This window comes from Cyprinodon variegatus, unplaced genomic scaffold (genome assembly GCF_000732505.1).
Source record: "Cyprinodon variegatus isolate N-32 unplaced genomic scaffold, C_variegatus-1.0 Scaffold520, whole genome shotgun sequence".
NCBI classification, from domain to species: domain Eukaryota; kingdom Metazoa; phylum Chordata; class Actinopteri; order Cyprinodontiformes; family Cyprinodontidae; genus Cyprinodon; species Cyprinodon variegatus.
Genome location: NW_015150973.1, coordinates 30,029 through 54,946, shown reverse-complemented (window position 1 = coordinate 54,946; position 24,918 = coordinate 30,029). Strand labels below are relative to the sequence as shown.

The 24,918-nt window shown below is 36.9% G+C and overlaps 1 protein-coding gene across 1 annotated transcript in view; it reads left to right on the top strand.

Annotated features, from left to right (window-relative positions):
* Positions 1–24,918, top strand: part of LOC107095018 (solute carrier organic anion transporter family member 1C1-like) — a 33,338-nt gene that overhangs the window by 750 nt on the left and 7,670 nt on the right. Inside the window, exons 2-10 of the mRNA XM_015390972.1 lie at positions 7,307–7,448; positions 13,695–13,827; positions 14,934–15,055; positions 15,133–15,279; positions 16,895–16,993; positions 22,047–22,295; positions 22,409–22,573; positions 23,995–24,190; positions 24,516–24,681. Coding sequence (XP_015246458.1) covers positions 7,307–7,448; positions 13,695–13,827; positions 14,934–15,055; positions 15,133–15,279; positions 16,895–16,993; positions 22,047–22,295; positions 22,409–22,573; positions 23,995–24,190; positions 24,516–24,681 — 1,419 coding nt within the window. The remainder of the gene's footprint in view (positions 1–7,306; positions 7,449–13,694; positions 13,828–14,933; positions 15,056–15,132; positions 15,280–16,894; positions 16,994–22,046; positions 22,296–22,408; positions 22,574–23,994; positions 24,191–24,515; positions 24,682–24,918) is intronic.

Here is a 24,918-nt window from a genome sequence, read left to right as displayed (position 1 = left end):
CATTTAAGTCAAATGCATTTTGGTTTGGCTTGAATCTAAGTCTTTTAGTCATTGATGAAATTATTTGTAGGAGAATAACTTTAGTTGTTCATGTTATTTGCTCTTGATGCCATTGTGTAGATTTTCATCACAGTTGTCCTTTCACTAAAACGGTCCTTATGCTTGACCAGCACCAGTTTCTTTGTTTTGTAGAGAAACAAACACAAGCTCCTCTTGGATCAATCAAGATTATTCACCCTCTGTGGTTTCTAAGCATTCAGTTGAGATTGAAGAAACAAAGAAGTGTGGCTTAGTACTTGTAACCTTCACCTGATGTACTCTATTCTTTACCTTTTCTACATCGGATAATGCTGAGCAAAATATAATTCATGTGGACTGTTAAATATCATGAAACACTGCTACACAATACAAAACTTTGCTTCAAGACTAGGGCTGGGCAATTAATTGCATTTGCAATGTAATTGCAATTTAACAAAACACAATTTTCAAATTGTAGAGCCACACTATATTTAAGAGCAAGGCACTAAATTTCTTCCTTCACCAATTTAGAAGGCGTTAAACTACTTGAAGTGGGTTTGTCGCCACACAGAAAGGGAGATAGATTTGCAGCTAGCAATCAGCTCCATGCACACAAATTAGTAAACACTTTTTTACACAAAGATTACAGTAAAGTCCTGCAACGATGGACTCTGCGCAAGCAAGCTTTCAAAAACAGAAAGAATCAGATGAAACATCTACAAGCTTGGGGTTAGAGCAAAGGAAAATTGAAATAAAACTGCAATCTCAATTTTGGTTAATAATAATCGCAATTTAGATTTTAGGCAAAATTGGTTAGCCCTATTCACAACATATTTGTTAAGCAGTAGGTGATTCCCCCTCTTGGCATGGAGCAGGGGTGCAATATTGATAAGAACCACCCCAGACTCACAGCTTGGTCCTGTTATGTGGTAAAGAATAAAGAATCCCTTTTGTTAAAGCTTTATATGTCCTTTGACCAGCAAATTTTTCTAGCTTTGGAGCTGTGGGACAGCAATTCTGTGTCTTTCAGCTGAAACTGCTGTCAATGTTATGGTGCTTTACCCCATTTTTTTTTTCTAAATGCAGAATAAACATGTTTTTTTTATCTGCCTTAGGGTTGGATGATGTTCTTGTTCCGAACCTTGTTTCCAATACTTACTTAAAGGTGTTATTTAGCTGTAGACGATCAAAAATTATGTACGAATATGGCACTGGTTTATCCATGCCAGAGCTAGTACTTGTGCAGGTAGAGCCAAAAAGAGCTGAAGTTCAGCAAAAATGAACACCAGTTTGAGATGTAAAACAGGGGATGAAAACCACACGGTTCCTTCTTATGCCAAGGTTTGACAATCAGCAGGCCTCTTCTCTCCAGCACCCTGGACGAGAAGGACAAGAAGTGTGATCCCCCGATAACTGGAATACCCCCTCTGGTCCCCCTCCTAAAGGAAGGTAACTACCACCCCAGTCTGCCAATGCAGGGGCACTGTTCCGGACTATCTCACAATGTTCAAGTGGTGTGTCAACCACGACAGCCCAATAAAATCCAGAGTTCAAAGGTCGTCATGGCTGATTTTTTTTTGACCACCTCTGTGACTTCCACCTGGTTGATGAACAAGTCCAGCTCCGAGTACCCAATCCCTGCGTAATCCTTAAAAAGTCCAACATTACTTAATTTAAAGTTGGCGGCTCCCCACTCCCACAAAAGGGAATTGGCAAAGCAGTACTATCCCCTCCGGAGGAGCAGAACGGTTTGCCAGAATTGCTTTGTGGCCCATCTACAGTCTTTTTCTGTGGTCTCACAAAACACCCTTTGAGCCCAAACTTTTGCCTCTGCAACTACCTGGACAGCAGCAAATGGGCACATGTTCTCTGCCTCAGGGGTCCCACAATGCAACTAGGGTTAATAGGACTTCTAGTTTAGCGCTGACAGCATCCCTTACTACCTGTGTCCACCACTAGGATTTGTGGGGTTTCCACCAAGTCATTGCTGGCATTAAGCCAGCAGTGTGGACCACTGTTCCCAACTTGCACTGGGAACAGTGCACGTTGGACTCCAGCAGGGCTGCCTAGTTCATAACAGGATTTGAGAGGATTTCAAGGTTTGGCAACCAACAGGATTCGTCCCTGGTTTTGCCATGGTTCCTGACAGGAAAAAAGTGGCTTTCCCCCTTCAGGTTTGAGTAGGTTACTGTCTCAAGTGGGGTTTAATAATCTAGGGCTCATGTTCAAGAGTGAAGAGAATGTAGTTGGAGATCGATGGAGGAGGATGTCCAAGGCATGGTTGGTCTCTCAGCTGGCCTCCAAACACCTCGGGCTTTCCAAAGAGAAGCTGGAGGACGTATCCTGGGAGAAGGAAATCTGTGAGTCTCTGCTGAGACTGCTGACCTCGTGATCTGGATAAGCAGAAGACAGCACGAGTACAATCTTAGATAACTTAAAACATAATTTAATTAATGTAATTCTTTATGTCCAAGCTGCCTCTCAGATTGTGGAGAAACAAGCAGGTTCACATGTAGATTATTGGGATAACTTGCTCTATCACAAGCCCTAATAAACAGAAATGCAATAGAAAAAGTAGAAAAAATAAGTCAGAACTCTTTTACTGTTTCTATTGAACCATTAGATAAAATAATTATGTTGATATCAGAACAGAATATATGGAAATCAAACATCTCTCTTAAAAATAAATCATACTTGATTATCCTACCTAAAATCTAATCTGCTATGGGGACATTTATTATAAAGTTTCTTTAATGTGAATAGATTGGTGCACTGAACTAATCCATAAGAGGATTAGACGTCATAATAGTTTATTTTATTAGAGAGGCAGTGAAGCTGATCAAAATCCTCTGGCGTCTTTGAGTTTTGCCTCAACCCATTCAGAGAATTTCTCAATGACAGCTGAGGAAAGCATGGACATAAAATGTTTACATAGCTTCCCAATCCCCTTTGATCTCTGTCAAATCAAGCTTTTTTTGGAATGTAATGGATGAAACCATGGAGGCCCAGACACTGCACAAGGAATGGCTCTGTCCCTTGGTCAGTCTGTAATATGAGCTGCTTGGTCAGTCATAACGCAGATCTTGCCTTTAAGCCACTTAATGAAAGACACCTTAAAATATCTAACAAAAAATTAAAGCACAAGATCTACATTATAAAGTCCAGTCATTTAAAAAAAAGAGATTAAACAAATTATTCAACTACTATAGTCTCAATTATAATGCTATATACCATAAATAGCTTAAATATTGACCATCTTCTTGGTGGCAGTTTGTGTCTTTAACACAAAATATACTCTTGTTTTGTTTTAGCATCTATTAGCTTTATTTACCTTTCTTATTTCTATAGAACTCTGTAGAACACGATGACAACCTCCCAGTCTACCTCAGGCTATTCCTCGTATTTTCAAACCAAAAGCTTCAAACACTCTTCTAAGGAGGTAAAAAAAAAAAGGCATAGAAAAAGCTTTGAATAAGATCAATCAATCTGGAAGATTTTTTTTTTTCCAAACATGAAAGTGATGTGAGACAATGGTGTTCAAGCAGCTTATCATAATACAGACTGTTGAGGCAGGACAGAGTTATTTCTTCTCAGAATTGTTTGGTTCCCCGAGCGGCTGGGTGGGATATGGCACAGTGTGCTACAACTTTAATCCGGTGCTCAGTGTTATTTTCCGCTTTTGTTAATTCCTCCAAATGGGCTAAAACTGTGGCGCTACAATGTCTCTGTGTTGCCTCATTTTGCTTTGATTTGTTGCAAGGCACAATCTGAGAACTATTTCACTGTTAAAAAGGGATGTATATCATGCATACCTGTAAATGTACTTAGTTTTGTTAGGATTGTCATTGAAAGCCTTAAATTCTGCTTTGTGAGTTCATGACTAAACATTCAGATCTGAAAAAAAATAAAAAATAAGTTGTACCCATGCTTAAACTGGAAAAGTAACATGGGAATATGTATTAAGAATTGCTCCGTTATATATAAAGGATTCATCATAATTCACATTTAACCCTTTTGTCTTGTCTAGGTTCAGGTCACCTAGAATCTCTGTGTCTCTAGACTTTGCATGTTAACACTTGGCTGTCTCCATGCACTCCTCTTAACACTCATGTTTAAGGTAACTGGTAATTACAAACTGGCTGGGTTTGAGCTGTGGTAACCTAAAGTGAACCCTGTGTCATGACTCGACATTCTTTCTTTCTGTGCATTTGTAGTCATTCTCCTGACAGTTATAAAAAAGGGCAGTTTTTTTGTTTTCATTTTATTTATTTTTTTCACATTTAAATGATTAAAAAACAACTGTCCAAATAAGAACTATATATATTAATGATAGTCATGAAAAAGCAATAGCCTTCCTAGGATTGACCACTTCATGATTCACAAACTGCACACAAATTCCAAGATTTTAGTAAAAAGAGAAAAGGTTAAAGGAAAAGGTCAGCTTTGAAAACTACAGATACAAAGAAATAATGTTCATATTAAAACAATGGAAATGGTCTGCCTTATGGCTTTCTTTTACCAATACCTTTAGCCTTCTGATACGGTAACTAAAATTAGGCTAAGAGATAAAAAAAAAAAAAAAAACACAGTTGGCCTTTTATTCTACAAATTCTAAAATAACCTGTAATTTTTTTATTGCAGTCCAGAGTTTGCTGATATTTATTATTACATTTTCAAAAGCATGCATCATATTCCTTCCATTTTGCCCTGATTAAGGACTTGGGGTTTATCTGTCACATCCCAGTCAAATGCATGAAACTTTGTGGTTGTGACATGTAAGGCTGGACAATATGTTTTAAACTTATATTATGATATAGATCTTAATTTTAGTCAATGTGATACAACTTCGACATCAATACAAACAAAATAAAAGCCTCAGAAAAACTGTCAAGAATGGTAACAGCAGAATCCTGTATAAACTTATATTGATTTTAAGGTTTTTAAACTCTTCCAGTAAAATGTTATTAGAAAAAGTTACAAACTTGCATTGAAGTGTATATTGAAATATCTGAAATAAAAATAATCCTATCAATATTGATGCCATGTAGTTAAATTCAATTGCAATGTGATATTGAATCATTGTTCAGCCCTACTGACAACAGTATGTGCTTGTTTTCCCATGACCCACAGTACAGAATAAAGCAATTACTGAACTAAAGGAGAAACAGGGACTCATGCAAACCAAACCATCAACCCAAGTAAATAACATCTCCTTAAATGCTAACTGAAAGGCATAATTTATTGTAATGGTAAATGCTAATTCACCAAATACAGGGTTGTCTGCAAGAAAACAAACCACCTACTCTTTCTCCTGTTAATTAGTTTGCAAGGGAAACAGTACAGGCCATTTTGATTCAGTAGGAGAAAAAAAGGAATGCCTGGAAACAAAAGGGGAAACAAATGTATATGCATGCTTGTTCGGTATTCAACCCCCCAGGAAGTGCACATGACAACTTGCAGTTGTTTAAGCCTCTGAGCCAATTGTGGTGGCCAGCGTGATCTGTTTACACTGATGCGCTCTGTTCCACTTTAATCATGTAAATGAAAGCTATGTATAAGAATGTGCTCAGTTGGGACTCTTTTTCTCTTTCACTGGCTAAAACCCCTGATAGGGTTACATATAAAGGGTTCTGAATATACCAGAACAAGTTCAACAGTGGCTGACTTTTGCTCTTGGTAATATGTTTAACATGGTTACACCAGAACTAACAGTATAGTCATCTGCCTCCAATAGTCACTGAAAGGCCAAACATTGTTTGTTTTCGCTACTTTTGAAATAGTTTTGTAGATAAAACATGTACTTTACAATGATGTACTGTTGTGCAACGGGAAGATCAATTAACTGTATGGTTAGAGCGGGCCTTTCTGACCATGTGTGTAATGTGAATTTCGTGTGCAGGGCTTCTCTTGGACAGTAAATTGAATGGAATACATTGTAAGGGCAATACACAGAGTCATAAAATGTTCTTTTTCCACTAACTCACAAGCAGATGGGCTGAGATTAGAGACAGTCTAAAGATAACATAAAGGTTGTATTGTTCTTTCATCTGGACTCCCTTTTAAAAAGTCAAACATTGTTTTGTTTTTTTCTTCCTAGGGCCATTATTTAAGTGGTGTATCTGTCTGATAAAGGATTTTTTTAAACTGAAAAGTAAACAGACTTTGATAACTAACAAAAAAAGAAGATTATCCTATGAATTTGTTGAATAATAACTTTGGTATTATGCCAATTACTTAGAGGTGAACTCACCAAAAGATTTGGTACAAAATCTTCTATGAACTGATGCCTCGCCTCTATATCCACCATATCCACTTCAGCATCTATTGGATTGGCGGACAGCCATTTTAAAAAAAGCAGAGTCGCATATCAAACCCCAGGATTTATAGGACATAGTTTTTTTTAGGAAGGTGGAGGTAGTTTTAGTCCTATGCTCTGCCGCTATGGCTTTTGACTGATGATTACCTCCCCCCATGTCTTTGTTGTTGTCAAGGTAATTTTTGTTGTGAATGACATCAGGCTGCTTGTTGCCCTCCAGCAAAATAGGGATGATCTGTGGCTAGACTGAGAACAAATGGGCCCTCTTTCATTTTGTGCAAATCCCCACAATGCAACAACATAAAGAGTAGCCAAGAACATCATTGCAATTATTATTATATAAACAGATGTGTCCCAAATTAGTTTTGATGTTGGAGGAGTTTTTTTTTTTTTTTATGCAAAGGAGCTGTGGTGAACTTCTAACCTCCACTGTGATGGTTAAGACTCTCAAAAAAAAGTTAAAACAAACAACTGGACTTTGTTTACAAAGTTTGGAGACCTTTTGCTTCTCCTCCAGGAAGCTTTCTCAAATCAAATTGTCTGGATTAGCTTCAGGCTTTATAGAGTAGCCCAACAAAAGCCTTGTTATTAGAAAACACGCAAATTGAACCAAAAAAACTAACCTCCAGTAGTTTTTGCAGCAGAGTGAGGAGTGTATAACCAGATCTTTACATTTTAGGTTAATAATCAGAAATAAAGGCCTGATCCCCATTTTTGGCTAAAATACAACAGGAGATCCTCCAATTCTGAAAATTCTGAAAACCAAAAGTTATTCTTAATATAGTAGCTACACCTTTCACTGGCAACAAAAGGTAAAGAGAATTGCTTGATACATTTTTCAGTCGTAATAATATAACACTTTATTCGTTTTACTGGTTTAAAAACACAAAACAGTAGTTCAGCACATTGTCTCGGTTTGTTTATATCAATGTAAACCCTTCTCTTATTTCCTTCTCTCTTTCAATTCCCCAGATGTTTCTGGTAGCATTGTCGTTTGCCTATTTTGCTAAGGCTCTGTCGGGGAGCTACATGAAGAGCACAATAACTCAGCTGGAAAGGCGCTTTGACATCCCAAGCTACCTAATAGGAGTCATTGATGGGAGCTTTGAGATCGGTGAGTGGGACTCTCTGTAACTGCCATTATTTTTTCACATTTCACATTTTTTGCTTCCTTGTTCCCCATCTATTCTTCCTTCTGTTTTTGTTCTGTTGAAAAACATGAATGGGTCATTCAGATATTCCGAATGCAGATAAAAGATTAATCAGGTTTCGTAGAAAAAGACACAGGGTTGTGTTGGTTTGTGGTGAGTCATAATCTCGAACAAGGACACAGGCAGTCAGACATCAAAGATGTGGACAGCCATAGCCTAGAATCTGTAATATTACTCCCCCTACATAACTCCCTCATATGTTTTGCTACCCCCCCAATCACTGATGCTATTTGTGGAAACACATCAGCTGACATTTACTAGCTCTGATCTTGACATGTGAATCAGATGCAAGCAACCCTTCTCTCACATTTATCATTTCTCCTCAGGGAACATCCACTGGGCTTATCAAATGAACATAATATCTATAGAGGGCAAAAAAAGGGTACAAATAACACTGGAAAAAGATTAGAGTATCTACACTGAAGGCCATTTTGAACTAATCATAGATTATGTTTTAGTAAACGTTGAGTCACTCTCAAAACAAGGAAATGTTACTCAGATATAAGTGTTGTATGAAATACACTGATCCCCCAGGATCTGAGAAAGTAAGGAGATAAAAAATAACTGTTTTAAAGGGAAACTTGAGAAACATTACATTAGTTTGTATTTATGCAAAGGTAAAAGACAAAAGACTATAAACAATAGTATGAGGGATTTCTACTGCATGAGTATATAGGTATAGGTACAGTTTTTAAGTATAAACAAACAGCAAACTTAAACGTGCCTTGCTTAAGTACATTTCAAATGGCTGTCTCTAGATTGACCTTTGTTTAACAGTAAAGATATTAAATTGAAATACTGAAGAGAATAAAAAAAAATTGATACACAGTTACCAGTAATGAAACAATATGCCAACAAATAAGATAACATATTGTGGCTATGTTTTTTTTTAAATTATTATTATTACATAGATGGCAACTAGTAGCTGGGACCAGAGGGTCACTGTGCCTGCGTTTGAGCCTTGATGTGAAGCATTTAAGAAAAGTTTTGTGAGTTTAATAGGTTTAGGAACATGATAATGATGTGGTAAAAATGCTTTTCCTCTGCAAGGTCTGCTTTGTCCAAATATGTACCCTTCTCAGTGGGTTAATTGCTGTAGGTCTTCATATGAGATAGAGATTAGTAATACTTCCAAAAAAAAAAAAAAAAAAAAAAAAAATTGAGTCCTTAAAAATTCAGTTTTCAGCAGAGTTAGGTGGATAGTCTGTAATTAGTACAAAGGTCTCTAAATCTCCTTTTGCCACTTGTTAAACTGTTTGTTAAACAAGTGGCAAAAGCACACCATAAGGCTACCTGCCAAGGTAATGTTTGTTTTTCTCTAATGTTGGTTGGTTTGTATTTTTACACACCAACGATAGAATTAAAAGTCATCATTAATTTACAAAAAATTATTTCATAATAACTTAATTTACGTATAACCTAAATTAAAACCCGCATGTTTCTAAAGAATACAAGAGCTAACATACTTTTGTTTTGAGACTGTAAAAAGTTGATTTGATTCATTTAAAAATATACCACAAGACATGAATTTCCAAGTCTGTTGCAACATATTCCTAATATCATGACCGTTGTGCTAAAAGTGCTAAGACAACTGTGCAGAAGCAATGCTCCCACCAGTTACAAACTTTATAAATATGAGACTTGCACATGAACCTGAATAAAATTGTACTGTTATGTCAACAAATTGTTAGAGATAAATAGTTTATCCTCTAAACCAACAAAATATATATCATTGAAAGAATTGTATTTTATAATATCTTCAGAGGAATGTCATAGTTAAGAAATATGTTAGTATGTTATAATTATTGGTACTGTTAAGCAGCTGACCTCTTTACTAAAATAATTGTTGAAACATGAGGAAATTGTTTGCTTCCAGCATGCAAAGCCCAATCTTCAGATGTTTGTGGCTGATTGTCAGATTCCAACAGCATAACAACGTTTCAAAAATTTGGTCATAGAACGGTTTGACATAAAACACATATTTTCTGTTAGATTATGCAAGCTGGCAGAATTTACAGACTCCTGAAAAGGTGTGGAAATATCTTCAGGAACACAATTCGAGTTCCCTTTCAGTTTGAGCCTGTTTTGTGGTTGACTGGTATAGTCAAGATTTTTTACACAGGCATGTTTTCACTATTACCATATTTGCTTTTTATATTTAATAGTATTTCAGTCATTTATATACAGATAAAGAAACAGGTTAGAAGTTATGAGTTAAAGAACATGGAAACTCTCAAATTATTTGCCAGCAAAATTTTCATTGAGAACTTGGCAGAAGAATCATTATCCAATCTGTTATTTCTTGCCATTTGTAATTTTTCTAAATAAATATGGGAAATAGAGGTTAGATTTAGGAGTTTGCCCTGCAAATGGAGGGTCATCAGTTCAAGCTCTGGCTTTCTGTGTCAGACTCTACCGATTTTTTAATGCTCTAACTGAGGGAAGGAGGTTGTTCCCCAGAATCTTGCAATACATGATCCCAGTCACACTCTCCTTAATAAAGTTCAGTTGCCCTGTCCCATGTGCAGAAAAACACCCCCAAAGCATGATGCTACCACCCCCTCGCTTCACAGTAGGGATGGCGTTCCTGGGATGGTACTCATCCTCCTTCTTCCTCCAGACACGGTTAGTGGAACTAGGACCAAAAAGTTCTATTTTAGGTCTCATCTAAACACAATACTTTCTCCCATGACTCCTCTGGATCACCCAAATGGTCATTAGCAAACTTAGGACGGGCCTTGACATGTGTTGGTTTAAGCAGGCGAACCTTTCTAGCCATATATGATTTCAAACCATGATGTCTTAATGTATTACCAACAGTAACCTAGGAAACGGTGGTCCCAGCTCTTCATGTAATTGACCAGCTACTCCCGTGTAGTTCTGGGCTGATTACTCACCTTTCCTAGGATCATTGAGAGCCCATGAGGTGAGATCTTGCCTGGAGCCCCAGTCCGAGGGAGCTTGATATTCATGTTTAGCTTCCTCCATGTTCTAATGATTGATCCAACAGTGGACCTTTTTCCACCAAGCTGCTTGGCATTTTCCCTGTAGCCCTTTCCAGCCTTGTGGAGGTGAACAATTTTGTCTCTAGTGTCTTTGGAAAGCTCTTTGGTCTTGGCCATGTTTATAGCTGGATTTCTTACTGACTGAATGGAGTGGACAGGTGTCTTTATGCAGCTAACAACCTCAAACAGGTGCATCTAATTTAGGATAATAAATGGAGTGGAGGTGGGCATTTTGAAGGCAGACTAACAGGCCTTTGAGGGTCAGAATTCTAGCTGATAGACAGCTGTTCAAATACTTATTTGTAGCTGTATCATACAGCTAAATATTTAAAAAAAAATCATATATTGTGATTCCTGGATTTGTTTTTTTGTTTTTAGTGGGAGAACTTAAAATAGCAGGGTATTCAAATACTTATTTCCCTCACTGTGTATATATATGATCCAGACTGGGACATGACCTGTCCTCCACTAAGGTGTTGTAAACACAAATGTATCTCGCTGATTTGGCCGGAAAGTAAACATTTTAAAACACTATGGTGATTCTGTAAATTACGTTTTTTTCTTTATACAGAAAACACCAAGAAAGGGAAGGAGAGCTTATAAAAAAAAAGAGGGGTTAAAATAAGATGGATTTAAAAATTATATCTGTATTCCCAATAATTCTGCTTCTCATTGTTGAGAAGATATATAGTTTATTTAAAAAGGCAATTTTTATTTTGTAATTCCTCCTTTGAAGTTTTGAGAATGGCAATGTCCAGATTATACGCATAAACTCTAACAATAAAAAGATAATTTAAAAAAAAGTTGAGTAACTGAGGGTACAAAAAGTGCATGTAAACACCAAAGACAGCTGATCAGTGCAGGTCAGATAAAATGCTCTATACAATAAGCTCATAAATATTAAAGGTACGGTAATATTGAGATCATTTGCATAGTTATGTAGAAATTCTGGACAGCATCAGACATACATGTTTGTTTTTCCTGTTAATCATACAAAAGGAAATTGATCTCGTTATACACTTTTATGTATTTGTGCAAGTACCATTAACCTATGAATAGAAACAACACCTCTGTGTGATCTAAAGTATCAGAGGATCCGGATGAATCTACCCATCCGTTCATTTTCTATACCTCTTATCCGTCAGTGTCTAAATCGATACCATTAAAATGTTGATATAATTTATAACAATAAAGTATTCCATTTATCCTGTCTGTAGTTTAATCAGATTATGTTTGGCCTTTACATGACTGTAAAACTTTGTACCATTCTACTTTGTTTCTCAGAAGTTAAATTTAGGTAAAATTTTGAAATCAAATCCCCCAAAAAATGTGGGTCAAGGAAAATAAAACATCCATCTGTGGTTCCTGGCTAGCTGTATGGAACCGGGGAAGCACTACGGACATCTAAAGTAGTCCATGATGATACAGTTTTCCTCTACGTTCATCTGCCAATGAAGACTACATTAGATGAAATGATAGCTGGATGTCTTGATTCTCTTTACCTCCATCGCTCTGCCTCCTGTGAAAAAAAACAGCTTCTCTCATGTGGCCTAGGCAACAAGCTTTTCCATAGGACTGTTGCCAGGGTAACATAGAGGCAGTGCAGGGCAGCATGAAGAGAAAGGGAAATAAAAGATTAAGAAAGAATAGAGGAGAATCAAACAGCAGTGGAAAAGTAGGAATACTGACATTGTCATGGTGCAAATTTTTAATAAGAGATTCTAATCTGGACACAAATTATATCTATTTAATGAAGTTGTGATATTTTATAGTATAGCTTGGACGATAAGAACCTAACATCATTTACTACGTGGCATTTACAGGTTAGTAAACACTTTGGACGTTTGCTTTAGACCCTCCCCTGAGAATCTCTAAGGTCAACGGTATTATGAGAAAAAGAATTCCAATGTCCTTCCAATTCATCAACATTAGGATGTTATCAGTATTTTCTTTCATTTATCATAATGTTATCGTGGCATGTGTAAGCTTTTTTTTTGTTTCTCTTGTACCTGACTGGCGTCTTTGTTACAGACGGCCTGGTTCACAAAGCAGGTTTACTGAAAACTCTTAAGTTTTCTAAACCTGAAGTCAGAGAAACTCAGTTTTCTGTTTCACAAAGAGGGTTTACTCTATCTATTCTTCTCAGAGCTAACCTGATTCAGTGCATGTTTTCCTTAAACTCAGTGTTTCCTGTCTCTTCCCTCCTTAAAGTCAATCATGTTGTCCTATTTCCTGATTTAGTCAGGAGGGTTTTTTTCGTAGTTCTGTGCAAACAGCATAAAGAAACTCAGTCACATCTGTGGGACACATTAGGTGTTAAAAATAAAAACATAGCATGTCCTTTTGAAGAGGATTCCTATTCAGAATTGTATCTTCATGAGTGCTACTTTTAAACTCACAATTGTTCACATGCATCCACGGCCTTTTCTGTCCTCACATTTGCAGCATTACACAGACTTCTTTGAGAAGTATTTGTAAGAGCAAGACATCGGTGAGAGCCCAATGATGTGTGATAACAGCATTATAAAAAACAACTGCAGTCAAATAGCCACATAGTATTTACTGTGCAATGGAAGATAGAATCAAAATGAGGAGGAACCCCATGACATGATGAACAGGTCCTAGCTGTTTGAACATCCTTATTCCACCTAAATGGAATAAATTAATCTTTTATCATTCAACAAGTAAACTAGTTTCCTCTTGATGGCAGGCTGTTTTTATATTTACCTAAAATGTGTAAAAAATTCTAGGTGTATGAAACTTTATTCTGTGTTCAGTTTTGGTTTTGGACCTTCTGAAATTCAGTTTCTTCCGCAAAAATGGAATTTAGGAAATCTTACATTACAGTTCCGTCGAGTAATGTGATTTTTACTAGGAAGAATCCTATTGATTTAAGCTAGAAATTGACTAACTGATAGGATAGTTCATTTAACATACCCGGTATATAAAAACAGCCTGCCATACAGGACTACATGTAAACTTATAAACCTCTTTCCCTTCTTTTTGTTAACTTACAAATATGCTATCTTACAAGTCAAGTGCTCCAAACCGTACAACAAATTTGGAAAGCAAGATCAAACTATTTGTTTTATTTGTGATGTTGTCATATTTTTTAAATGATAAAAACTACCTTCATCCACATAGGTAACCTGTTGGTGATAGCTTTTGTCAGCTACTTTGGAGCCAAACTTCATAGGCCAAAGATAATAGCTATGGGATGCCTATTGATGTCTTTTGGCACCTTCATCATCGCTCTGCCGCACTTTATCATCGGACGGTAAGTGAAAAGTTTTTCACTCTGTGTCAGATGTGGATTTAGAGTCTAGTTTTTTTCTGTTATTTGTGTCATTTTTTTTAGTTTTTTACAAACTTTTTTGTCAGGTCAAAAAATTTTATCTTTGGCGTGTTGGTTTACAAAGTAGTATGAGTCATATGATGAGCTCGGAATTATTAAGCTCTTAGTAGATCAAGTTTACATGGTCATATTTAGCATTTCTATTACTTTAAACAGTCCTTTTTAAATGTAATTATTCACCGTTAATTGTGATTTATTTAGTACAGTAAACAAAAAAAGCCCTTGAAAACTATTTTTTTCTTCCAAATTAAACAAGTAAATGAGAGATCGATTGAAACAAACTGATTTAAAAAATGTCAGGCTTGCTCGTGATTATCAAAAAAAAAAAAGTTTTTGCATTCATGCAAATTTTAACTGTATCTCCTCTTATATAAGTGTTGCTTTAGCAAAATGTGAAGCTCATAATTTGGAAAAGATCAAAATTACCATTATGCCCAAAGTTATTCAAAACCCCTGTCAGATTTAAATTATAATTTCTTTTTATTTAACCACTGAAAAAAAAAGATACAATTCTCCCGGTGACCATGTAAGGATAATTAGGTCATAATGAAGGCCGGGGTGAAAAAAGTGTATTTTTGATAGAAAATCTCCAATGCGATAGTTAAATAATATAAAAGCATAATAATAATAATAATAATAAAAATCTTTCTTTACAGTATATCTATCTGTAATCAGTAAAAGAATATTCATTGGCAATATGTAAATCAAACCCATTTTATAACCGACCATGTTTTTGGTATTTTATGGGTATTTTGACTAATTATCTATGCAATGGTGATGAACTCCAGGTTTTTATGTTTGGCAGACCTCCTTGCAATCAGTCTACTCTTTAGATTTAGATTCTCTGTTGGATTAAAGGTTGGAATCTGGCCCAATCACTCCAACAGTTAATATTTCCTGTGTAAAGAAACACATGTTGGTCAAATTAAATAGTAATAAAAAAAGGACCATCAGAATTAATATTTTTGGACCTAACATTGTATATGTCAATGTTTGTGCTCTTGATTTGCTTATATCTGTATGCACAGCTATGAGTTTGAAACATCTGTACGGTGGATGGTGAATTCAACACAGAGCTCATCGCCCTGTCGGGGAGATGTACCGCAAGACCTGTCACAACCTGCTAGATCACCTCCAGTGCCATCAACAGGTGGGTTTTCACAATGCAAGGTGAAAACACACAGGTGCTGTATTATGAATGAGATCTCTCCAACTCATTCCTTCCAGGCTGTGAAGGGGAGTCCAACTTATCGATGTGGATATATGTCCTCCTGGGGAATGTCTTGCGGGGGATTGGAGAGACACCCGTTCAGCCCCTGGGCATTTCCTACATAGATGATTTTGCTACAGAGGAGAATGCTGCATTTTATGTCGGTGAGAAAAGCCTTCGCCTACAGAAAGATGAATGATAAACCTCAGGAACCATTAGTTTATGTCTATAAGACAAAAACTTCACAATGGTGATGGAGAACACAAATAACATTTTCACTGCATTTCATGTGTTTCTATACTATCTTTAATGTGAGCTGACATCTGTAAAGCACTAATGGTTATGTGCAAATCTGCTACCTATATGTAACACTTTTTTAAAGGTGGTCTTTAGCAGCTTTCTCGGAAATAATTTTTTTTTTCTAAATCTCCTCCTTGATGCATTTCTGCCTGAATCAGCAGCAAAACTCTAGTCAGTGATAAATTAGCATTTGATATCTTAATAAATTAATCAAATGCTGTTATTAATTCAATTCAATTTTCAATTCAGTTTATTTATATAGCCTCAATTCACAACACGTCATCTCAAGGCACTTTGGAATTCAACCAGATCATACAGTTAAATTGATTCAAAGTTTTCTATCTAAAAGCAGTTGATTGCATCGACTCATTGACTCGAAGGCAATCCCAAACAACAAGCATGCTTGTAGCGACAGTGGAGAGGAAAACTCCCTTTTAACAGGTAGAAACCTCCAGCAGAACCAGGCTCAGTGTGAGCGGTGTGTATGCTATTACAACATATTTATTTTTCTATTGATTTTAAATACATAAAAACACCAATAGATGTAAACATATCTGTAAATGGATTTTGTGACATTAAGGGAACCCAAGTGAAACACTATATATGCCAGATATTTAGCCAGTTCAGCCATCCATTTCCTCTCCATTATTAACCTAAAAAAACATCTGGTTCTTAGGTCAAACCTCTATGTAACCCCAAAAAAAGGGAACTATCTTACATTCAGTTTAAGATACAAACAAGAAGTGCAGCAGTTTTATCTCCCCTCAGCTTGTATTCAGTTGATACAAAGGCATAGCAATGTTTTCACACCCTTATCTTTATTAGGTCGATTATTAACACATTCATGTTAGTAATTTTTATGATGTAAGTGAAAAAACAAGCGCTTTGATCACTTGAACGATGGGTGTTCACCATCTACACCCAAATGAAACGCCCACACCATTAAAATAAAATACATACTGTTTTTGATCATCAAAATCAATGGTTGAATATTACGTACTTATTGGACCAAAAACAATGTTCCAATGCTTCATAATTATCTGTAATTATGCATTGGTAGATACTAATTTTTTTAAAAAGGCAATCTTTTAAAAATCCTTAAAAGTGGGACACCTTTAAGAGAGAACAATGTTTTCTTTACAGCAGCACTTCAGCTCACAAACACACCAAGCTTGCAGAAAGCTCTGTTGCCACATGCAACAGTGTTGTTTTTGTTTTATTTCCAGGAATACGCACAGAGTGATAAATCACGTTGTTGTGTGTTCCACAGCAGCAGATTATGTGTACTGCTGAAAAAGAACATCCTGAGTCAGTAGACGTTTTGCCCACAAATTAGGATTTGACAAAAGGGTTTAACCTTATTGTACATGTTCAGTAAGCCTCTATGTGTAATCTGTAATCACACAGTCCTATTCCACTCAATTTTTAATGTTCATTATGATTCTGAGGAGGTGTTTTACATTTTGTTTTATTACCCAGGCTGTGTGCAGACCATCTCCGTTGTCGGGCCGGTGTTTGGATACCTGTTAGGCTCCCTTTGCGCCAAGATCTATGTGGATATCGGGTTTGTGAAGATGGGTAAGCATACAGTAAGCACATTATGTTGGGGCAAAATATTTGTGGACGGTCTCTTATCTAAAATTATCAGAGGTTGACGCATGTGAGATATAGTGCCTCTAATAATATGTGTACCTTTTAAAATTTTTTACCCTTGTAGACAAAATCATGGAATCTTCTTTGATAAACCAGTACAAAGTGCATAACTACTTGTGGTAGAAAGGTGATTCTTTTCCTTTTGAGTATTTCATACGTGTGATAGTTTGCATATGTTTTCATCCCCTCTCAGAGTATACACTCACCGGTCACTTTATTAGGTACCCCATGCTAGTAACGGGTTGGACCCCCTTTTGCCTTCAGAACTGCCTCAATTCTTCGTGGCATAGATTCAACAAGGTGCTGGAAGCATTCCTCAGGGACTTTGGTCCATATTGACATGATGGCATCACACAGTTGCCGCAGATTTGTCTGCTGCACATCCATGATGCGAATCTCCCGTTCCACCACATCCCAAAGATGCTCTATTGGATTGAGATCTGGTGACTGTGGAGGCCATTTGAGTACAGTGAACTCATTGTCATGTTCAAGAAACCAGTCTGAGATGATTCCAGCTTTATGACATGGCGCATTATCCTGCTGAAAGTAGCCATCAGAAGTTGGGTACATTGTGGTCATAAAGGGATGGACATGGTCAGCAACAATACTCAGGTTGGCTGTGGCGTTGCAATGATGCTCAATTGGTACCAAGGGGCCCAAAGAGTGCCAAGAAAATATTCCCCACACCATGACACCACCACCACCAGCCTGAACCGTTGATACAAGGCAGGATGGATTCATGCTTTCATGTTGTAGACACCAAATTCTGACCCTACCATCCGAATGTCGCAGCAGAAATCGAGACTCATCAGACCAGGCAACGTTTTTCCAATCTTCTATTGTCCAATTTCGATGAGCTTGTGCAAATTGTAGCCTCAGTTTCCTGTTCTTAGCTGAAAGGAGTGGCACCCGGTGTGGTCTTCTGCTGCTGTAGCACATCTGCCTCAAAGTTCGACGTACTGTGCGTTCAGAGATGCTCTTCTGCCCACCTTGGTTGTAACGGGTGGTTATTTGAGTCACTGTTGCCCTTCTATCAGCTCGAACCAGTCTGGCCATTCTCCTCTGACCTCTGGCATCAACAAGGCATTTCCGCCCACAGAACTGCCGCTCACTGGATGTTTTTTCTTTTTCGGACCATTCTCTGTAAACCCTAGAGATGGTTGTGCGTGAAAATCCCAGTAGATCAGCAGTTTCTGAAATACTCAGACCAGCCCTTCTGGCACCAACAATCATGCCACGTTCAAAGTCACTCAAATCACCTTTCTTCCCCACACTGATGCTCGGTTTGAACTGCAGGAGATTGTCTTGACCATGTCTACATGCCTAAATGCACTGAGTTGCCGCCATGTGATTGGCTGCTTAGAAATTAAGTGTTAACGAGCAGTTGGACAGGTGTACCTAATAAAGTGGCCGGTGAGTGTAGATTGTACCTTCTATATAGGGCTGTAACAATTAATTAGATTAATTGTGATTATTTGATTATTGACATAATTAACAAAATTATTAATCAGCTAATTGTCAACTGTAGTATAGAGACTCTAAAACATGCCTTTAGCTGAAAGAGGAATGTACTTAGAGCACAAAATTTACCAAAATTGAAAAAAAAATTATAAAATAATATTATATATATGTCAATATGCTCTATGCTCAGAACTTTTAGTTTCACCCGGTTTGATTCTGCAAATAATCTTCGATTATCAATCGAGTAATTGAAAGAAATAATGAACAGATTAATCGATTATTTAAATAATTGGTAGTTGCAGCCCTACCTGTGTATAATGATTTCTCACTATAAGCACAGCGGATCTGCTGGATTTGTTAGAGACATTAGTGAACAAACAGCAGCACAAAATGTGCGGCGGGGGTGCGAGTGTTAAGTTCGCAACCATGTACAGAGGCTTTGGTCCTTGATGTGGCTGCCTCAGGTGTGAGTCCTGGTCTGGTGACCTTTGGTCCCCTCTCTAATCCTATTTCCTGTCTGCCTACTTTCAAAAATAACAAAATAAAGGCCACAAGTGCCTTAAAATTACAAGTGCCTTAAAAAGCAGCACAAAGACCAAGGAACACAACAGACAAGTCAAGGAGAAACTTTAAATCAAGGCTAATGTCTCTCATCACTCAATCCATTATCTAAACATTAAAAAAGGGTTTGGCATTTCTTGTTAAGAATATTTTTCATGATAGGAATTTGGATTTCTGCATGGAGTTTGCATGTTCTCTCCATGCATGTGTGGGTTTTCTATGGATTTATCCCACTTTTCAATAACGTGACTGCTACGTTAATTGGCATCTCTAAATTGCCCTTAGGTGCGAATGTTAAGTGTGGGGGCACTTTCCTTTTTGCAGAAGATGGATGAACTGTGTGTGTTTGGGGACTTTTTTGTAAAATTTTCTCCACAGAGGGTTTCTTAAGAGCATGAATAGATTCAATAGTATGATTTGAAGATAATTTAATTCAAGGTAGTTTCTGTGTGAATCCTAGTGACAAAAATTAAAATTCTTTATGCAGCTGGTGTCTTTAAAAAGGTCAAGGTTTGAATGTTTTCATCATCACTTTTATTTGTTAATATGAGATTTCTTTTCAGGAGAGGCAGAATTGTGTTTTATTATATTAAAAGGCCTGTTGAGACCGTCTTAAGGATCAAACCCTTTTAAAACCCTTGTTTATATCAGTAAACTCCTCAGAAAATGGAAAGTTAGGAAACTGTATGTATATGTTGTTCCCTATACAGAGGTTTGGTGAGAAAATGTTTTTAAAGTAGTTAGAACAGCTAACCATGGCTCCTTGTTAATGGTCAAATGTTTCCTGGTTAAAGAAAAAAAAGACCTTTCATTCATAAAACCATTACACACCTTTATCAGATTTAGCCACAGGTGGAAGGTGCACAATTCAAAAATTAGAACAGGTGTGTAGGATCAATGTCGGTTAGCTGATGAAGGAGGCCAGCTGAAGGACAAAGCTCTCTGACAGACAACAATCAAATAGAGTGCATGGAGGGGGGGGACAGGTGCAACCAAGGTAGGAAGAAAGATTCTTTCTGAACCCACCTGTTCAGGGTCTTGAAACACAAGCAGATAAAGTCACTGATCAACATTTTAAACTGTGTCAATTTAAAAAAAAAGAATAATTCACCTTTTTTGTACAGTTTTAAAAAGGTGTTTAAAATAAAAGGCTTTTAAAATTATTTAAATAAGTGGGGAAACAACTTTTAGTGAAATAGATTTACCACTCACAGTGCTTATAGGGTTATCATGCACTCAGTGTTTGGAATGAACTATCAAGTGCAAATCTTTCAGAAGCCTTTGTTTACCATTATATTTTAGCTTACTAAAAATTCAGACTCTTAGTTGATCTTTGTTGCAACTTTTGATTAATTTTATGCATTGGGAGCTTTCATGGCAACAGTTCAAACTCAAACAAATGTATCAGTGAGAAGCTTTACACAGTGGTGACAGAATCCTTGTAGAATAGAAAAGTATGGTTATTACTACGACTCATAATAACTCAATAAATACCTCCTTTTTAATTATTAATACTTAGACTTTTAAATTTAATTTTCATTTATTTATTAATTTACCTTGGTTTGTAGCAGTTTTAGATTCTTGTGTATAATGAACTAAAAATTAAGAAAATAATATATAAAGATTTATATATAAATATATATAAATATATATATATTTTTTGAGAAGAACGTTCATTGTTTTTATAATTGTTTTAAATAATTACCATCATCACTTTGTTTCTATGAACTTATGGTCCTTTACAGTCACTCCCAAACTGCCAGTAGTACACATAAGCAGCTTTAAATAAGGTGAAACAAACCTGTCTGTTGTATCTGGAACCTATGTAAAACACCTGCAGCATCCCCACTAACTTTTTTTTTGCATGCATGCATAATTTAACATTCATTGTGATTTTTGAAAGACACATTTGCGTGTATAAAAACATGAGTAAACCTTACAGCATGTGCAAAGCTAATTTTACTAAGCAGGGGCAAATCAAATTTCAGGTGTAACAGCAGATATGTGGAGGATATGCAAATGTTATCCTTCCACCTGCATAGTGTTTTATCAAACCTGAAATAGATTGCAGCTGAAGTGTTTGCATCTATATTTAGCATGAAAAATAAGGTACAAACTTGCTTGCAAAAAATGTCTGACGTGTCCACTAAGGAGGCACCGGTTTATTTATTGACAATGGAGAGAAAGTCTTTTTCCTGGCGTTACACTGTCACAAGTACAGCACAACGAAATTCACTCTCTGCATTTAACATGATTATGGGTCCCCTTATGGATGGGTGGGCTGGCATTTGTGGTGCTAGGGGAGCAGTGTGGGGTCAAGGGTCTATTGCTAAAAGTGGCAGTCTGTGGGAGTGGGTTTCAAACTTACAACCTCATGATTCCAAGCTCTATGCCCTAACCACAAGGCCACCGCTCCCCCTTCATGCACGTGAACCTTTTGGATTGTCAGAAATAATAGTAAAAAACTCCAAGTAGATGATTAATACTGCCTTTTCTCAATCAGAGTCCAGACTCTGATTGGCAACTTAAATGCTGTGATGGGAATTAAGAAAGAATATTTACCATAAACTCTTGACCATTTTAAATAGAATTTGGAAAATAGTGTGAAAGACTGATTAAAATAATACAGAAAATGTGTACTGGAAGATTTTGCTGCTGTTGTTTTTCGGCATATGGTCAATTAGAGCATAATGAGTGTAAAATCATTGCTTTTTCTGTTTTCTGGAGGTTAGGCTGCACAAAAATTAAAACTGTATAAAGGATCCTCTTTGTATGAAGGTGTGAGATGTGAAGAGTTCAGCAGGGTTTAGAGTTGTTTAACAAAAGATTTAAATGCAGTACATGTTAGTCTCCGTATTCATATCCCTTACCAGTATGTTTCCTAATATACTAAGCTACTTTTTTGTTATTTTACTTCAGTGTTACATATCTTTCCCCTTGTGTTTCCTCAACACAGAGACCATCACCATCACACCTGCAGACGCCCGATGGGTGGGAGCCTGGTGGCTGGGCTACCTTATAGCTGGGGTCATAACTTTACTCTCTGCCATCCCGTTTTGGTTTCTACCTCGATCTCTACCTACAGCTGGTTCAAGGGTCCCAAAGAAGGGCACTCAGGAGGAAGCAAGTTTCATCAAGGAAGCCCCTCTTCCTAAACACAAGTATCAAGCAGAGGAACACACTACTTTTATAGAAATGGCTAAAGGTGATGATAGACAAATAGTTTTGCTGTTAAACTCTTCCAACCAGCTATATTCCACTGCTGTTGCTGCTGTATAATATACACTTTGTGCAACAATGGGATCTGCTTCTTTTCAGACTTTATTCCCACCCTGCGGACTCTACTGGGACACCCTGTGTATGTGATTTACCTGTATGTGGTGGTGATCCAGTTGAACTCTCTCATTGGCATGGTCACATACAAGCCTAAATACATCGAGCAGCATTTCAGACAGTCTGCTTCCAAGGCGAACTTTCTTATGGGTATGTTGCATGTTTTGGAAATGGTAAAATCTGCCTAACAGCTTTTATTGGATTACTGCCTGGAAACTGAACCGAAGAGGAGTGTTTATCTGTAACAGAGGCTCAAATTGACACATTTTCTGTTGGTCACTTTTAATAAGTGTTTTATATATAAATATATATTATTGTTATCCTTTTACGGTTGCATAGCAGGAAGCTAAATCCTGGTACCTTTCCTGACTTTTTTCCACATTTCCTGTTTAAAACTTTTATTTTTGTTAGACTGTAAATATGTGCGGTTTCATTGCATAGCTGTTTACATGTAGTGTAGCTTATTCTTGACTTGTAAATATTGATGCACATATGCATCAATCATCTTTCCAATTTTGTAGAATGACCAAGAGAAAAGGTGAGTAAAATATGCGCAAACTAAATAAGATTGTATTTTTCACATTAACATGGTGTTGTATTGTGCTACCGTTTGAAATTATATATATTTTATGAGGCTTTTATGCTTTATGCATGGGTGCTTTACTAGCATAATTAGCTTGTTGAGTTCAACTAAAATCGGTTTACTTGTGATGTTTTTATGAGCACAGGTTATTTGCATTTCTTTCTAACTTATTTTTTAAAATCTTTTATAAAAGAGACAGATACTACATTTTTAGGATGCTTTTAAAGAGATGGATCCTCTTTATTTTACACCCATATTATCCATCCCCAATATTTCCTCTGACTGGAAGTCATGTTAATTCTTTGTACTGCCCAGCCATAGTCATGACATAATAGCGAATCTATGGAGGGAACAAAATCAGGATGATCACAGAAATTGAAACTCAAAACCAATCATAAAGTGTCAGAACCCTGTGAAATATGCAGAAGCTAGTCGGCAATCATAAAAAAGTGTTTTGCTTTAAGGCCAATTATGCTTTTAATTCTTAATCGATTATTGATAAGTTGTAAAGAAAAATCTCAGAAAAATATTTTTTAAATGTAAATGTGTCGGGAGTTATGAATTATTTTAGCCTTGGCTGTATTTTCTAATTCGATCTAAAGCAGCTGCCATGACAACAACGGCTGCTGTGTTGTGAAAATGAGAACTGGTATGCACATGAAATAAAATAGGTAATGAAGTTCAGAGAGTAAAATGAGAAAATCTGGGCTCATCTGGTCTTGTTAAGGGAGATGACTACGCTCACTGAGCTGGATGCATATGAAAGAGAATGCAAAATCAGTGACCAGAGTTAATGGCGTGAACAGATCAAAGACGGTCTCTTTGCCCGAATGTTAAATAGAAATACCAGCGCATAAAATAAAAAGAATATTTTTCTCCACAGCTACTCGTGTAGTCATAGTTACGAAGGAAATTGCAATCTTGTGCTTACTTCTGTCAGAAGTTATGGTTAAGCTTTTAAGAGCTATTAATCTGTGATTATTTTCAGGAGTGATCAACATCCCTGCTGTGGCCCTGGGGATGTTTTCTGGTGGTCTGCTGATGAAAAGGCTTAAACTGAACATTATGGGAGCAGCAAAGTTTGCTTTTTGCACCTCCTTGATCGGATATGTTCTGTCGATGTTCTTTTTCGCAATGAGCTGCGAGAACGCCAAAGTAGCCGGAGTGACGGTGTCGTACGACAAGTAAGTTTCAACTAATGACATCAACACAGATTCTGTGCTTCTAGAGGTGATATAGGTCAGTTATTACAGTGAAATTGAGAGCTTTGTTTTGATTACATCTGGTTTGAGTCTGTTTTAGACTTATTTACACAAGCAAATCAACATATTAGCAGCCAGAGAGGTAAATGATTAAACTTTGGACATTTTTTATCCTAAAAATGTGTTTTGTTTTAATGGGTTCAATAAGGAAGTTCTTACTCACAAGAAATATTTTTATTTCCAGTTTGCAGTAGCATCTTTAAAATTGCCTCTCTGTGATTCACTTTGTTTCTGCTCTCTCTTTCAGTGTAGACACTGTAAGTTATGACAAACACTCACTTTTCATGCCCTGCAACTCAGATTGCGTTTGTTCATCGAGTGAGTGGGACCCGGTGTGTGGGCGGAATGGCATCACATATGTCTCTCCATGTCTCGCTGGCTGCACCACTTCTACAGGCTCAGGGAAAGACACGGTGAGTTTTTAAACTCCATATGTTAAAACATATGTAGAGCAACGTTTAAGAAGATTCAGGCCCCGTCCACACGAAGTCAAAACGAACACGAAACGCTGATATTTTCCAAAACGTTTGCTTTAAAGACGGAGACGTAAAATAAATGTGAGCGTCCACACGAATGCATGAAAACGCTGCAAAATGTATGCCAGGCCTGTAAGTGGCGCTGTGGTGCCAAAGCAAAAATAAGCGTCGAAA